Source organism: Chenopodium quinoa, unplaced genomic scaffold (genome assembly GCF_001683475.1).
Source record: "Chenopodium quinoa cultivar QQ74 unplaced genomic scaffold, ASM168347v1, whole genome shotgun sequence".
NCBI classification, from domain to species: domain Eukaryota; kingdom Viridiplantae; phylum Streptophyta; class Magnoliopsida; order Caryophyllales; family Amaranthaceae; genus Chenopodium; species Chenopodium quinoa.
The window spans coordinates 4,614,350-4,633,186 of record NW_018745684.1 but is presented as its reverse complement, the minus strand read 5'-3'; the positions used below and the strand labels follow the sequence as shown (position 1 = coordinate 4,633,186).

General features: G+C 36.5%; 1 protein-coding gene across 1 annotated transcript; it reads right to left on the bottom strand.

The window, feature by feature from the left end:
* Position 1: 1 nt before the first annotated feature.
* On the bottom strand, positions 2 to 12,969 carry LOC110718300 (protein farnesyltransferase/geranylgeranyltransferase type-1 subunit alpha-like). Its single transcript, XM_021897142.1, has 5 exons — positions 12,649 to 12,969; positions 11,696 to 11,805; positions 11,222 to 11,342; positions 11,017 to 11,112; positions 2 to 595 (listed from the first exon to the last, which is right to left on the bottom strand). The coding sequence occupies exons 1-5, from the start codon at positions 12,877 to 12,879 to the stop codon at positions 161 to 163; spliced, it is 993 nt and encodes a 330-aa protein (XP_021752834.1). The 5' UTR covers positions 12,880 to 12,969; the 3' UTR covers positions 2 to 160.
* Between the last annotated feature and the right edge of the window lie 5,868 nt (positions 12,970 to 18,837).

Here is an 18,837-nt window from a genome sequence, read left to right as displayed (position 1 = left end):
GTCCAAAAATCTATCTCTTTATAATATCCATCTCTTTATAATATCTATTGATGTTCAATCAAATCCACAACATTTTTAATCTTTCATGGGTAAAAGTAAAATGCCTAATCAAATGGTTCAATCCACAACATACATAAGATGAAAAAGTTAAATATTGACGTTAAGGTGTTAAAGCAGGGATGTGTTCCTTGCGCCAACTCCAATAATTCACTCTCAAGGGATCCATGCTTTCCAAAACTGAGCATATTGTTTCCGCTAAGCCAGAACTGCTTGATTCTACATTTGAACTCTTCAGAGCATCAACTGCTTCTTTAAACTCAGAGCTTGGTTGAAGACCTTGGCAGATGAGGTCCAAAAGAGTACTTAAGGCAAAAATACATCTACCTTTGGCGCTCAAGATCTTTAAGCATACAGACGAAACTCGAGGATCATTTACCCAAGACTTCAAGTCGTTTTTGTAAAGGCCACGAAGGTATCTCCATGAGCTTTCATTCTCGGGATGTTTTACAATGGCTTCAATTGTGTAATCCACTTCAGAGTCTCTCATGGCATCTAGGCCTCCTAGCAAAGGAGATCTTGTGACAACAAAATGCCTCTGTATCACATATGTAACAGAGGAGTGAGTTAGAATAGTATAGTAGCAAAATAAAGAGTAAAGCATATAAGTGCACTTATTGGATAAATCTACATCACGGACATTATTAGCATCAGAAGAAGAATTTTTCATAATGAACTGCACAATTTAAGATCTCACCACCCTTTGATAATATGAACATCTAGAAAGAAAGTTTTTAAGCACATCCAACTATACAACAATCTTTTGTAAGTCCCATAGCAAATAAGAAAAGCCATAACGTGACGACACCCTGGATTCAGAATAATGCATACATAGAGGAAGTACTTAAAGATTATAAGAATATAGCTTTGTAAGATAAATGAGAAAAATATAAAGTGGAGATACCCTCGAATCAGAAGAATGCATACACAGACAAGGATGTACTTGAGATGTATAAGAAAATCACTTTGTAAGATGAAGCAAGTAGAATATGATGGAGCTCAGTAAAGGTAAAAAATTTCAGCAATATGATTTATGGACTTCCTTTTTTTTTTTTTTTTTTTTTTTTTTTTAGAAAAGGTAAGAAAAATTAAACATTAGGATGCCCTCCTCACAAGGGAATTCTTAATGTAATTTATGGACTTCCATGTGCTGTGTCGAATATACAAACTATAGCGGCCTCCTTATCTCACATGAAGCTGCAATGATCAGTGCAGAAGGGAAATCGATCTGTCTCCTGTGCTTTCAATTAAAGTGCCAAGCATACAAGTACTTAGCTCCTGAAGCAACTTAGACAACTGCAGCTACATACAGTAGCTGGAAGAAGGAAAGTCATCGATCAGTTTATACATAGTGGCAGTTACCAGGTTGCTGATTTTTACTCCAAATTCTTTGAACACTTTGCTCTCCGCATATTTATTATGCCCCCTTAGCAAACACAATTACGTCCCAATTTTTATTTTTATTTTTATTTTTTATTTTTTATTTTTTTACACAATTACATCCAAATTCGTTAATTTTTTTCTTTTAAAAATAAACAGAAAAAGAAACATCACATACACAGAGGTATGGACCTTTTTTTTTTTTGGGGGGTGGGGGGGGGGTGGTTGGGGGCGTATAGAATTAACGGTTCCAACCTGGAAATCGGACTTCACCTACGATCTCAGAAGTCAAGACTAGTGGGCATTGGGCAAAGATAATTACAGTATCATTTTCAACATTCCAGCACGTAAATCAATGTACTTTTATTACCATTATGCCACGAGATAAACAATGCTTGTTTATCACGGAGATAAACTTGGATTTTCTCTTTTGGAGCCGGCCCAAGTTAATCTCTTTGTTTATCTCAGGGCAAAGTCGTCATTTCGCGTTTAAAAGTAGGGGTGATAATATCCAAAGCAAATGGACGGATTTCTGCAGTTAAATTGCCGTCAAGTTCGGAAAAATTACCAAAGTGAGTTTCGCTAAGAAACTATTCTCCAAAGTAGACGAGTGGCAAAATTATTTACCAAACTAAGCTTTCAGGGTAAAACGTGCCATCCAGGGTGGCGTGGCGTTTTTACCCTGACCATTTTTTTACAAAAATTTCAGTCTAGGGAAAAATGCCGTTGGCGTTTTAACTTTGGCCCAAGCGTTTTACCGTTGTACCAAAAACGCCAACCTGGTTGTCGTTATTGTATCGGGTATTTGAGGCAGTATACTGTTATTTTTTTCATTATTCTTCAACAAAACGCAAAACCCCCAAATTCGAAACCCTAACCCGCGCCTCATTGCTCGCCCAATCATCCATATTTGCAGCAAATTCATCACATCCCATTGCTTAGATCTTCATCATAGTCACTAAAAATTATACCTCCTTCTTTGTTCAACACTTTTACACACACATTGATCGAATTTGAGGTATGTATTGAATAAAACTATTTTACTTGTTTATGATGTTTTTTGGGAATTTATGTTTGTAATTTACAATGTATGTACTATATTGTTGTTCAAGCATGCGAAATAAGTATAACTACATAATACATTGTTGTTTAATTATTGAAATTAAGTATATTTATATGTATGTTGTTTAATTTTAAATCATGTATATGAAGCATACATTATTCTTCATACTTAGTGTGTAAATTTCAAGTATGTTTACGAACTACATTGTTGAATTAGGTACATTTAAATATATACTACATTGTTGATTAACTAGGTAAATAAGTACATTGTTGAACACTACGTTGTATATACGCTTAGCTTGAGGATTTAATGGAACCATTGTGGTTTTAGTTGTGTTGTGTATTTGTGTCATCTAATATGTATTCCGATTGTTATGTAGAACATGGCTTCACAATTGATTGTTTTGTAATGCCGTTGGAAAGGTGAAATTTTATGTGTCGGATCAAACGTCGAGTATAGAGGAGGAAAAATGGAACCGTTGGCATTGAAAACTTGCATGACTTACAATGATTTGTTGAAGAAGGTTTATACTATAACTGGTTCAAACCCAACGAATGTTGAATTGAACATTAAAATGAGGTTTGAGAGTGTCAGTGGGGTTCAAATCTTACTTGTTTTGAATGACGACCATTTGGAGGTTTTGACGGGTGTCGTTGCAATGAGGTCTCTTCCCACTGATTTGTATGTGGAAATGGTGCCTATATGTACTCAACAGACTATTTGCTTGACACAACAACAACCTACATATCTTCCCTCATACAAGACAAGCTCGTTACAAATGCCCTCATACAACATTCCGTCATTTGAATATGGAATGGGATCTTTCAGTAGAATGTTACACAACGATCAATTTGACATTCCATTCAGTTCACATTTTACTGCACATGTACATGAAGGGGCGTCGGTGTCAATGTTGCAGCAACCCGGTCCATCTACCTCAAACAATGACATTTCATCACCGATACAGTTGCATAGTTACTCTCCTACGCAAGAACATGTTCAAGCAACACCGTCTCAAACTTTGGTGAATGCTGAACCTGTTGTAAACAACGAATTGTCTGTTCTTGATATGTATGATGATACAAACGACGAGGGTGAAGGCGGAGATGAGAAAGATGTTATAAACAACGAATTGTCTGTTGATGATGCTGTCGCTAGAACTTCATTGTCTTGGTTCACTCAATTAAACGAGAACTATGAGGCGGACATGTATTGGGTTGATTCGGGGAGCCAGACTTCGTTTGTTGTCGGAGGAGAATTTGAGAAGAGCATGATTTTCGACAGTAAGAAAGTGCTCCAGGAAATGGTGAAATTGTATTCCATAGAACGGAATCAGTTCTACACCACGGCGACGTCGAATGAGAATGTCCTTCATCTTAAATGCAAGAGGGAGTGTGGTTGGTCGCTACGTGGTATAAAAACAATCTGACCACACATGCCTTTAAGATCGTATCTTACAAGGGCCCACATCGTGAGAACTGCATGAATGAAGTTCCGCCCAGAGATCACCGACACTTGGACTCCTCCATAATCTGTGACTATGTGAAGTCATTTGTGCAGAAAGATCCATGTTTGAGGGTTGAATTCATACAACATCTCATCTCCAACAAATTTCAATTCAATATTCCCTATCAAAGAGCATGATATGCCAAATAAAAAGCTATTGCGGAAAGTTTTGGGGATTGGGAGAATTCGTACAACAAACTTCCTTTTTTCATGCAAACCTTCCAAGAGTCAAACCCGGGTACCGTAGTTTTATGGAAATACAAAGCTTTTGTTGAAGGCTTTTACTACGGCAACATGGAGGTGTTTGAACGAGTGTTTTGGGCCTTCAAGCCTTGCATCGATGGGTTTAAACATTGCATGCCTATTTTCTCTATCGATGGGACACACTTGTAAGGGAAATATAAAGGCACACTTTTGGTTGCTACAAGCGTTGATGCTAATCTTCAGGTATTTCCTCTAACATTTGCAATAGTTGAAGGGGAAAACACCTCAAGTTGGTCTTGGTTTCTAAGCTGCATTCGGGTTCACGTTACTGATCGAGATGGCCTATGTGCTAAATCTGACCGACATGCTGGGATTATTGCTGCAATGACTGACCCGAATGTTGGATTTCATGAGCCACGGGCCTTTCACAGGTTTTGCGTTCGACACATGGCCTCTAACTTGAGGACTCATGTGAAGAACAACATGAAAGATAGGTCTGCTTACCAACGCCGAGAAAAAAAATTTGATGAAGATATACGTTCTATCGGTGAATCTTGTGTCAAGTCCCTAGAGTACATTATGGATGTGCCGTTTCACAAGGTGGTCCTTGTTTCATGACACTGGTCGTAAGTATGGTATATGTACTACAAATTTCTCAGAAACATTTAACAATGTGTTGAAGGGAGCTCGTTTTCTGCCAATCATGTCCCTTGTCGAGTTAACTTTCCATAGAGTTAACAAGTATTTTAATACAAGAAGGGATAGTTCACTTGCTAGGCATGCCGACGGATATGCATACTCACCTAAGGTCACTTCCATTTTGGAGAAGAATAACGGAAAGGCAAAATACCATACAGTGGACGTTTGTAGCCGTTAACTTAGTAAAAACACACCGAAAAGGGGGTCATAAGCATACCGTTAACTTCAATTTGAGAACATGTACATGCAACGAGCCGATGATATTTCACCTACCGTGTTCTCATGTTCTAGCTGTGTATCTTATGTATCCATCTGAGGAACCATGGGTGGACAATTTTCTACGATCAAAGGCGTATGCGAATACTTATGCCCCACAGTTCTGGCCTATTCCTTGCCTATTCCTTGTGAGACGACGTGGAGGACATACAAAGGGCCTAAAATCATTCCTGATGAGAGCATGGTCTGAGGACATGGTCGGCCAAAGTCGAAGCGTATATGAAATGAAATGGATGAGACTAACCGTCCACCAAGCAAATGTAGTCGTTGTCGTCGGGAAGGACACAATAAAAGATCTTGTCCGTTTCGAACGGGCGGTGACTGGTATTGGTCTTAGTTTATGTCTTATTTTAATACCATGTTGTGTGTATGTTTTCAATTAGGATGTAGCTGATTTCTTATTTTACATTGTGCAATGAACAGAGATCATGGAGGGACAGGATCAGGGACCATGCCACGAGCTGACACAGGACCAACTGACCTTTCTGACGCTTCAGGGCATCCATCGGAGCCGTGACATATGGGAGCAGTCAGTAAGTTTTCATCTACCTAATCTATGATGTTTTTGGCAATTTTTATGTTAATTGATCCAACATTGTATTTTTTATTGTTGTACAGGTTGATCCAACACGGTGCTTGCTTTACAGGTACCACGTTGCAGGATGGTGGAAGATTGTGTCGTCGACCCGCGTGTGCTACATTACATCGATTTTGTGGGTTTTGGCGGATTTCATAGGATGGCCTTCACACCTATAGATCGAGCGCTAATTACTGCACTCGTTGAGAAATGGAGACAGGAGACTCACTTCTTCCATCTACCAGTTAAGGAGGCCACCGTCACGCTCCGAGATGCACCTATAGATCGAGCGCTAATTACTGCACTCGTTGAGAGATGGAGACAGGAGACTCACTTCTTCCATCTACCAGTTGGGGAGGCCACCGTCACACTCCGAGATGTGGCGATACTGACACGACTCCCAATACGTGTAGGGCAGTGATATAGCCCATTATATAGGACCCTCGTGGCCTTGTTGAGAGGGTGTTAGGGGTGAGGCCTTAGGTCACCGATATTAGAGGCACGAGACACATATGGTTACGAGAGACATTTGGGGTGTTAACTCGTTATTTAGTAACAAGAGTGGTAGTCACATACAGTTGATCTCCTACGGCTGATACGTGACTACAGCTGCGGTAGTGTGTGTCTAGCGACCTTGTATCGCCATCTTTGCAGAGCATCCCAGCGAGATAGATGGGAGATCGGCGGTCCTTTGATTGTGCTTCAGCTAGCCCTTTAATTTTATACCATTTTTTAACTATTACGTACTTAACGGTGGCTAAACTTAACCGGTGTTTTTTATTACAGTTATGGGCGTGGGAGCACATCCAAGTTGGTAGGCCAGCTAGGAGGAGGAAGACGATCAGGAGCATGCATATGAGGCTCCGCCACTCCCTGTACCAGACGGTTGCAGGTATGTTATGACTTATTGTTAAGTTTTCCACATACCGCTTTATTTTGCTAATAACTTCTCATGAACGATGTTATTATATATAATTAGGTGGCTGGTGCGGAGACTTACTCGTGTGCATGCAGCGAGGGGTTTACCGTATTACAGAAACGCATTTAACACCCCGTTCGCTATAAAAACTAATTTAACACCCCGTTCATTGTTTCAATAAGTTAATTATAATGTTAATGACGGCGTGTTAATGCAGATGACGTGGGATCCATACGTCCCTGACCTAGTCGATGTCATGCCCTCATATCTTCGTGATCATCAGATGGAGTGGCGTGCCATGACAATCCTCATCTGTTTTGAGGTAGTGGAGGCCCACCTCCCCGATAGAGTCATTTTATCCAGCGGCATCACGTCCCCGGTTGCAGCACGTCGCGGATGGTGCGCCTTTCCAAGGATGGAGTATCACGATCCATACATGGTATGGTACAGGAGCATTACCCGGCGCTTCATCAACCCTAACTACACCCCACCCTCAACTTATTATCAGCCAGCTTTTGGGGCCATCAGTGGATATGTGAGTTTTAGATGGATTTTTGTTTTTTTTTTATCAATTTATAATTTCTGGTATATTAAACTGAGTGATTGTTGACTAACGTAGGCGTTTGATATGCTTGCTATACTTACCGGAGATAGATGAAATTTAGGCAATGACTGTGAGTAGCTTACAGAGACATGGTCATGGTCATCTTATCCAGGAGCGGGACCAATCACACCAGCATTCACACCGTGAGGTAGGCGAGAGTAGTAAGGGACAGACTCACACGTCCCCTACAGCGTCCCTGCAGTTTTTTGACAATCAGGAGGATTTCGCCATACCCATGTCTGCGCCATACTCATCATAGGAGGGACCATCGTCCTGCTAATAGACTTCTCCCCAGACTTTTGCCCCAGATCCTTTCACAACAGTATCTCAGTACTAACGTTGTAGGAGACCGCGAGTTGATAGACAACAATTACATCGAATAGATGAATCAGGATCTTAGAACTTCTTTTGTTAGTTTGTTGTAATCGGATTCTCTAGTACGTTGTATCCAAACAAATATTATCAATTTTACTGACTTTTTTAATTGATTTTCTGTCCATTATCAACTTCACCATACGCATTCATTCTTTTCATTGAAAAGGTTATTGTTGTTACTGATGTTGTTGTTGTGGTGCCTGCTTTTGTTGTGGTTGATGTTGTTGCTGTTAATGGGTGTTGCAGGTAAAAACGCCAACCAAGCTAGCGCTTTATGGCTGAGAGTAAAACGCCAACCAGGCTAGCGTTTTTACCTTGGCCAATTTTTTAAGAAATTTCAGTGAGGGTAAAAACGCCACCCACCCTGAATGGCGCTTTTGCCTTGACTGAAATTTAAAAAAAATAAATGGCCAGGATAAAAACGCCAGCCTGAATGGTGTTTTACCCTTTTACCCTGGAAGCTTAGTTTGGTAAATAGTTTTGCCACGCATCTACTTTGGGAAATTGTTTCCATTAAAGGCTTACTTTGGGAAATTTTCCGTCAAGTTCTAATAACTAACCATGGTTAGTTACTGTCACCTACCCAAACCCAACAACATTGAATTCAGCATTTCTTCTTCTTCAATTTGACTGGTTCTTCTTCAATTGACGCCATTTTTTTTGTTCTTCTATCGAGCGAAAATTTGAATGTTACTTCTTGAATTCAGCTAAAATTTTGTGTTTCTTCTCTAATTTAATTGGTTTAGTTGCGAATCTCGTGGGTGTAGTGTAGCCTTGTCGTCGGCGGTTCGTCCTCCTTATTACTTCATTACTAGGTTGACTCCAATTCTCCATGGCTCCATGCTTGAATGCTTGACATTACCTGGTAACTTGCTGTCCCCTATCTTCTTCACCCTCTTTCACCTTTCGGCGGCGGATTTCCGAAAAACCCTAGGAAAATTAGAGAAGGGGCATGGTTAACCCTTAAGGGAAAGCTTTGTCTTCCTTCTCCATTGAAGTTGTTCGTGCTTTTCAACTTCTTCTTTAAAGGTCTGCTAATGGAGGTGAGAGAATGGAGGAAGAAGAATTGGCCATGAACCATGGGTTACCACCGTGGGTTAAGGTGGGTTAAGTTGGGTTCAGCTAGACGGATCGTTCAATAACGGTGTGAAGTTCACTTTTTGAAGCCAACGTGCACTTTTTTTTGAGAAAACATTTGTTTATTGCTCCAGCACATAAATCAATGTACTTTTATTACCATTATGCCACTAGATAAACAATGCTCGTTTATCACGGAGATTAACTTGGATTTTCTCTTTTGATAGTGTATAGTAATTTTAATGAATGACATCAAAAGAATTTCTTAACCTACTTCGTGAACACTATGTTTTCTCGTCTATAAGTTCCACTTTTAATACATCAACTAGTCTTTAGGCCCGGGCGATGCCCCCGAGTTACTGCATTATTTCCATGATAGAATTCCCTATTAATATTTAATTTTTATAGAATGACAAGTAACATGGTTATAGCTTAGTGGCTAGCATGTTAGAATTTAAGCTTAAGGTTGGTTCAAATCTTGTAAGATCCATGTTTTTGAACATATGGAATGAAAAACTCGGTTAAATTAAATGAGAGAGCACCATGTGGCATCTAAACTTGCTTACAAACGCCTTTTAATATATACTTCTTCCGTTTTTAATTAGTTGACACCGTCTGACTTTTACACTATTTACAAACTGCACTTTGACTAGCTTTTGTGATTTATAGCTACTATAAAACATAGTCAAGTTGGATCTTATTTGAATCGTTTCAGTGTATATTTTATTAATATCCACTTTTTATAATTTTACAATGTCAAGAATTAGAGATATTAATCGTTAAAATAGTGCATTGGTAAGTGTGATAATAGAATGGTGTCAACTAAATAAAAACGGAGGTAGTAGTATAGATGATAAGTTAGACAGCAGTTTAGGCAATCCAGTAAATTTTAGAATCAAATATAACATTCAAGTTATGTAGTGGTTGTGTGAATGGTAACTGAATTTTTCTTTCTGTTCCTACTAGCATAAAGTCAAATGTGTAAACTATACCCAACTTTTAGACACCACAATTATCCAAGTAATAGATCAACAGGCTTCAGACATGTCAAAGGTCCATTTCAATTACCCTTGTGAACTGCAAAGCTCAAAAGAAAATAACAAGATCTCAGTCTCACAATGATTACATCTGATAGATTTTATAAGCAGTACCAAAACATTACTCCAATGTAGATTTTTTTTTTTCAAACATTTAAATTAGACATAATGTTGGGCTTCTAAGAAGGAGCACATTAAAAAGATGGAGGTTACAGAACTGAGCATGTTAAGGTGGATGGGCGGGAACACTCTAAGAGATAGAATCAGAAATGAAGTTATTCGCAAGAAAGTAGGTGTGGCAGGCATTGCAGACAAACTAAGGGAAAATCGCTAGCGTTGATTTGGGCATGTAAGACGGAGACCCGATGATGTACCGGTACGAAGAGTGGAAGAGTGGGACCATGGAGGGGGTTAAACGAGGGAGAGGGGGACCGAAAATGAATTGGTTGGAAGGAGTTAGGAAAGATATGAAGTATATGGATTTGCATGAGGATGAGGCATTGGATCGTAAGGGGTGGAGGAGGAGGATCTTTGTCGATGATTACACGGAATAATCAAATTGGTTCATGTAGCCGACCCCACGTATGAGATTAAGGCTTTGATTGATTGATTGAAACAATAAAATTAGAGAATGGTCCTAGAGGGGAAAAAGCCCTAAATGCAAAAAGAGTGATTGGATGAAAGGAGTTGGAGGGAGTAAGATGATAAAAACTTAAGAAGAGTGAGGGATCTAATTTCTTTTACTTCGGTTCCTTTTATAAGGTGATTGATTTGCACATGCTTTGTCCTGGAAAACTGATTATACAGCTAGCATTATTGTTGACTAATTTGCATAGAATAAATTCACAGCTTAATCTACAAGCTGATGGAGATCTCACATTCTCACAACAGCTACATCAACATGAACTTTATTGCATACCACTGCTGCTCCTCGATATTTGACCTAGGTATGATGTTATTGTTGGTAGCCACTAACTAATCAAATATCTATTCCACAAGTCAATTTTGTAAATTTTGTAAGCTTAAGTGTAAAAAATACAGTAATTGACGAGAGGAAAAAACATGTTAGGTATAATGGAGAAACATAAGAGCCGACAATATAAAATTTTGGACCCTAGCAAGCACATGCCTAGTAGAACAACTGATCAGTGTGATAAATTTCTCTCGGTGCCTTTTAATACGAAGTACATTTTTTGTACTTAAAAAAATAATTCTGAAAAATCTTCAAAATTAGTGGCATACCTGATTCCAAGCAGAGTTGTTGAAGATGTCATCCCTAAGAAGCTGATTACAGTACTCGAGTTCATCATCCCAACCGCCTAATGTTTTCAGAACCCACTGGACAAGAAATAATATGTGAACGTGCTTTTCCATGTAACAGCATCAAGGAATGCAATGATACGACTCATCAAAAACACCAAGTCAAACAATTGAATTATAAACTCACCTGTCTATGAGACCAGGCATGGTAATTTTTAGCATCAAGAGAAAGTATTTTCTTTGTAAATTCAAGTTCTCTAAAAGCAGCATCTGGTCCCAGTTTCTCGGCAAGCCACCGCCTATGATGCCTACACAAAACTATAATAAGATGAAACAGCCAGTACAGAGTATGGAGAATATCAACTTGGTGAAATTTTAAGACTATCAAAAACTCTTCTGCTGGACTGCAAAATGGTTACACGATAAGCCAGAACTTGTTGAGCATTAGTTTATAACAATTCCTTGTACAAGTACGAAATTGGTCCTAATCAATTTATTCTTATCTGGTTATAGCTTCTCATATAATATAGAGCAGAAAAAGAGAACCAACAGCACCAAACAATGTTGATGACAAAAGTGATTGTGGAGTAAAACAAGCCATATGAAATGGATCGTCACTTCACAAAGGTTAAAATTAAAAATAAATAATAACACCACTTACCATATCTGGTAATTCTTTGAATTCTTCTTTGCAACATTTTCTACATAATCCAGTTCCTCATGCAAGTCAGCATTCAGGGACTCGAGAATAAGCCGCCTGAAATGCCAAACCTGTAAAAAAGAGCAAAGCATATAACTACATCAGTAGCTAAGTACTACCCTTTCGAATGTAATATAAATAAAATAAAAAACAGCAAAGTATATCTCAAAGAAAACTTAATTCCAATGTGCAATGCATACTACATAGAGAGAAGAATATAGAAGGTGCAATCAAGAGCTATGTCAGACTCTCTAAACCACCTCAAGTACCCATGTTATATCCTCGACACTATGACATGGGTAGGGCACTTTCACACTTCATTTTGGGACAATATGGAAAATCGATTACACACAAAAACAGCAAAACACCTTAAACAGATCAAGAGTGATTATTCAGCAAATACAAAAAACTGATTTTAGGCAAATTAATCATTTTTCTCAACCCTTAAACTTATTCATCCAACAACCCCAACAAAATCATCAAAATACTTTCTCCAATCAACTAATCCTAGACACAAAAACAGCAAAACACCAACCAATATCAAAATCATTACTAAACTGGAGAATCACAATCGAAATACAGAGTAATTACACACCAAATTAAAAAAATTCAAGCAAAGCTACTGCTATCAAACTATCAAAACCCATTTCATACATTTTACATAGACCCATATTCCAATAAAAGCAGAATTCAATCAACAAGTAAACTAAATAATCAATACCCACATAATAAAACATCAACCCCAAATGCAACTTAATGTCAACTAACACAGTACTCAAGACCTTGGATCAAATCCCGTCTACATCACTACCCATCAGCAGCCCCTTATACACCAAAATCAAACAACAGCAACAAAAATATACAAATAAAAATACCCATTAAAGCAAAATAGAAGTAGGGTTTCAAAAAATTACAGTGTAATTGCCGGCGTTCAATTTGATAGCTTCAGAAGTAAGTTGAAGTGAACGAGAAGAACGCTCATCAGAGAGATAAACAGCTCGAAAATAATCCATTGTTTCTCTGAATTCGTCAGTGTATGCGATCGGAACAACCGGGTTCGGGCCGTCATTTTGGGGTACCGGATTAACGTCGGACCATTCGGGTCTTTGGCTCAGTGGAATGGTTTGATCGTCGTCGGAATCCATGTTCGAATGAAGCTCAACAGCAATGGAGAAAAGAGTGATGGCTGATGGGGTTTCAGCTTTTTTCCAATATTTTTGAGCTGCTTTTAAAAAATTGAAGGTTTTTTTTTTTTTTTTTAAGGTAAAAAAAAAAAAAAAAAAACATTGGAAAATTCTCCTCACGAGTGGAATTCCTAATGCGTGTGAGGAAAAAATAGAATTAAAATCAGAGTTATTACAAGGGATAATATCCATATTATCGCTAATTGAATGACCCACATTTGCTATATAATCTACTCTATTCGCCTCTTGATAGATATGGTGAATGTTCCAACTGTGAAAGTGGGAAAGAAGAGCTCTAATATCGAAGATAATGTGCTCGATGTCCCATGGGATGGACCTGATACCTTGGCCTGCGTTGATAACTAAAAGGTTGTCGCCCTCAATTTGAATATTGTGAATATCTTGTTGATGAGTTATGAGAATGCCTTTGTGGAGCGTCGTGGCTTCTACAATGAAGACTTTGGTACTGCCCAAGTTGAAGGTGGTAGCCTTGATAACTTGATAAGTAGACCGCTGCTATATCTGATGATGACTCATGCCGCCGCCGAGTTGTTGTAGACAAACCCATCGAAGTTGAGTTTAAAGAAATTTGAAGGAGGTAGCTTCTAAGAAATGAGGAGGTAGGGTTGGGGAGTGGAAGGTTAGGAATAACAATTTTGTTGTGAAAAAACAAAAAGTTAGGAATAACAATTTTGTAATCAACAAAAGTTAGTTCAAGTGGTAAGCAACTTGATGTTAAAACGCATGAAGTATTGTACAGCTTTTATCATCTGATAAATAAAAAAGTTTTCCTTGTAAGGTTATAATTTTATAATGCGTCGAATATAATTTTTTAAAATTATTAGAGGGTATTTGTTTAAAAAGTATAAACAAATCGTGCATAAATTTATCTAGCTAGTATAAAAAAAAGGAGAGATTCTCTAGGGAATAACTCCATGTAACTTTAATAAATGTTTAAAAAAAAAAAGGGAGAGAGAAGAAGAAGGAATAGGTAGGCGAGATTCCAATGCATTTAGGAGGGAAAAATAGATTTCACTTTAAATAGTACTTTAGTATGGATACATTTTACTATTTCTTCTAAAACACTGTGTCAGGATAAATTGAGCAAGTACACTGTTATGGGCGTAATTCCCACGACACAAAGTGAAGTCCCAAGGGTTGTCCTATTACCAAGACGATCACGTGTTAGACGAGTCTTGGTGTTCAAGGTTGAATCAGATGGAGAATGCCAAGGAGACTAATGTCCATGTCCAAGCAACGACTAACGTCAATGACGCATCTTAGTGACAACGCATCTCAGTGACGAATGTCAATACTTGACGTCTGACAACTATAGTGACATCTAAAGGCCTCCAGTGACCTCCGTCAACCTACAATGACCTATGTCGACCTCTAGTGGCCTCCGACGACCTTCAGTGACCTCTGACGCGACATCATCAGACGGCACTAGAAGATGACGCACGACGCCGACGCCCGACGTCCAAACAAGACGTGTCTTGTAGTGCGACGCTAGAAAGCTGCGAAACAAGTCAAGGTTGTTACTAGTGGTTCCTTTAAATAAGGAGAGCATTTCTACCAGCCTTTAACCAGTCAAGGAGGTTGTTATCATGAATATGAAGCCTAAATCAGTCTACATTCATCAAGGGACCAAGTGTTGAAGTCAACCAACTATTTCCTAAAATCAAGGAAGTCACCCTTATCTTCCTCAACCGATTTTTACCACTTACAACTCTATAAAAGGAGGGCAATGACCAACAAAAAGGACATCTTATACACAGCTTATTCCAAGTATAAACACCCACACAAATAATACACTACAAAATATATCACCATAAGATACATCACGAGGCTCCGTTCGATGATCTAAGCAATGACATGTGTCATCCGATTGTTCTACAAGCTACAATGATCGACTCAACGTTAATACATCTTCTCAATAGCTTTAATGTATACGTAATATCTTCTTATGTATTTCCTTACTATCTATGGCCTTAAACGCCCTAATAATCATTGTATTTGTATCAACAATGGCTATAACGCCTGTATCATAGTGAATTGGTGGACAAGTAGCCACTCGCGGTTTTTACCCACCTTCATTGGGGTTTTTCTGCGTCACCATATCATGTCTATCTTCTTTCTATTTCCACCGTTTACATTTCGCAATCTCTTTTAATCTAGTTATCAACATCCCAAACAAAGGTCGTCTCTTTAAGCGATTTTTAGCATAAACATACACCTAAGGGTATTTTCTCCCTATTAAATACTTACCTCCGTTTTTTTTAGTTGACACATATTTGTTTTTAGGAAGTTTTTTTTTAGTTGACACGTTTCCTTTTGGGGTAAGTTAAGTTTTTTTTACTTTGCATTTACTACCCTGCCCATTTTTTTTTTATTTTTTTTTTAGGAAACCTACCCCATTTACTTCATCATTATCTCTCACCTCTCCTTAATATGTGTGCCTAAACTGAATGCATCAGCTAAATAGAAACGGAGGAAGTATATTTATCCTCATTTTAAAATATATCTATAATTCTTAAAAGCCAAAAGTGGGAAATAAGGATTCCCCATATGAATATGAATTATTATTATTATTATTATTATGGTTCCTACACCCAAGTGCACCATGCTTGGTACACCTGCAAAGAATAAAGGCAAAATGAAAAGAACGTGTTATTTACAGAGGGAATATTTCAAATGTAGTAAAGATAACTACTGAATATATTTTTACCCCAAAAGTAATGTATAGATTTCAAAATATTTACTTTCATCCCAATCAAGTCCTTTCTTTCCCAAAAAAATCAGTTCCTCATTAGAATAATTATCAATCCCGAAAGTTATTTTCTATTAAATATAATTTAAGATTTCATGTTTAAAATTCAAAATTCAAAATTCAAAATTTTATTTTCATGTGGTCATATGTATTATTACTTGTGATGTTCTTTATATGATTTAATATTGTTCTGTATCTGAAAATATAATGTACTTATATTTGTTTGTAACGTATAATTAATTATTAACATTATGTTATTTCATATGTCTATTTTGATATTATAATGATCTTTGTTATATCTTTGTAATAAACTTTTTTATATGTTAATGTTCTTTATAGTCACATGTTCATTGCTTACAGTGAAATGTTCTTTAAATTTTGTATCTGTATCATGTTCAACTTTCATGATGTACTTTTTTCGTCACATAATGTTCATTGTCTATTGTGAAATGTTTTTTGAATTTTGTCTTTGAATCAAAATGGGTAAATATACATAATGTTCATTACATAATATAATCATGTTCTTCATCAATATTATGAATGCTCTTTATCACTGGAGGAGGTCCCAAAAGAATATCGATCCTGATTTCAAAAAAAAAAAAACAATTAGATGATAATAGATATACAAAATAATACATAATTGATAAATGATTTCAAAATAAGTATCGTAATAATTAAAAACGTCATCTAAATCATATGAATATAAGGGTCAAGTTCAAATAACATAAGTTATAAATTCAAAGAACGTAGGCCTTGAACAATATAATTTGTAATATATTTTTATCAAAAGAGTATTTTTAATCTACATACCTTGAATAATATAATTTGTTATGTAAGAACATATACCTTAGACCCATGAACATATTGATCAAACATAAAGAACATATTTATTAAAATGATAAAAATTAAGTATGTATCCAAAAAAAGTGAAAAAGAACATTCATCATAATCCGAAGAACATTGTCTTCAACCTCCGAAAAGTAACACAAATTCACAAAAAAATAAATGCAAAACCTAGTAATAGTTGAAAATTAATTATTGATTATCAAAACTAAAATCAATATAGATTTCACATGATCTAAATTTTGGAAAAAACAAAAATAAAAAAACAATAATAATCGCCATCATCATCAAACTGAACAAAATCACCATCATCATCAAAAAATTCTTCCTCGTGATCATCCACTGCAAATCGACGATCTGAATCATGACGAAATTTGTCCCGTACCGCCAATTTTGCTATTAACCTTACTTCTCTCTCTAAATATTCAATTTCTCTCTCTACAATTTTTCCTCTCTATTTTTAAAATTAAAAAATGAATGAATGTAGAGAAAATCTAATTTAGAAAGGTATAAATATGGAAGAGAATAACATAATGCTTTAGTTAAGGAATTAGTTACATTTTTTAATAAAAAAAAACTGCTGAAGATTTACACAGGGTGTACCAAACATGATACATCCTGGTGTATGATAGAATTTTCATATTACAAAGCCTAAGGGTATTCTCTTTCCTTCTCCTCTCTCTAGAATTTTAAAAGGACTTCCATCGATTTTTACCGGTGAAAAACCCCAATATTTATTTTTTGTGTGCCTCTTCTCTTTATTTTTGTTTGTTTTAGGTTTATAATAACTCTTCCTCTTCTAGCTAGGAAGAACGTTTCTCCCTCAAAAGAAATGATTTTTCTCTTTTTAAGAAGGATTTTTCTCCTTAGAAAGAAAAGATTTTCCTTCTATTTTTTGAGGGGAGATTTGATTTTTTGTTTGATGGATTGATGTAAAGTATTTTCATGGGTAAAGATTTGTGTAAGATTGATAAAAAGGTTAATCTTTCAATTACAACCAGTCGAATCAGGCAAGATTTTTCTTCACGACTACAACAGATTGATAGACCCACTCGTCGAAGAAGATTGTAAATCACAGCGATGCGAAAAATGCTGTAAAGAATGTTCGATTTGCGACAACGATCGTGCTGAAAAAATGTTTTTATTTGATTCAATGGTCACTTGCTCCCTCGGTTTTTAACTTAAGTGTCCCATTATCAGACTTTGAAATTTAGAAACCTCACTCACACATTACTATGTTATTTCTCGCTCTACCTTTGACCCACCATCATTTTATAATATTTCTTTTTATTACATTATATCTAATGATTCCCCACTTATATTATACTACCTCCGTTACATATTATTTGCAACTTTTGCCATTTAGGGGTGTTACACATTAGTTGCAACTTTTCAGTTTTTTCCCTTTTTAGTAAGTTTTTTTCAATAAAAGTACAAGAATACCCTTACTAAAGAGTTCATAAACACAATTAGCTACCTAAATCAGATTTCAATAAATTCCTAATCTAACTTATTTAACATAATATAGTCACCCAATTAAATCAACAATCATCAAAAATCATTATCTCTCATCTTCATCTCCCACGAACAAATCAGACCACCGCAACACCCACCTTTACCGTCGTCGTCGCTACATCTAGCCACCGTAATTAAGACGACCACAACACCCATGTTCAACGTCGTCGATGCTCATCACCACCGTCTTGATACCTAAATCAGAAATAACATATGTGAAATCCTCTTTCACAAGACTTTGAAATCACTTTATGAGAGACATCTTGATACTAGCTTGAATTTTGTCACCCTATAATATAAAATTTATACACGTAAGTATATAGAAGTTATAAAGGAAGTTGTTGATGCTAATAAGATAAAATCAACATAAAAACTTTACTACATGAATTTACCTTTTCATCAACCCAAACTAACTCAATTGATTTAGTTATGTTTGGCTTGTAGTAATCGGGTTTACTCCAGAGTCTCACAATCCTGATGACCCTAATTTTCCAACTCTGTTTTAGTGGGGTAATATCTCTTATCATAGTGAATGTCATTGTTAATATAGATGTTAAACACAAATACTGCATACTGTAAATTATGTGCATATATATATAATGGTATTTTAACATTAATTATGTTAAACATCATACATGGTAAATATTTTAATTATATTTTAAGAAAATATATATACTATACTTACAAGATATATACCTATAATTTCTTAGCTTGTTAGTTTAAGAAAATATATTTTATCTTAAAAGATATTTTTAGTGATTTTCTTTATAAGATCAAATATTTATATATTG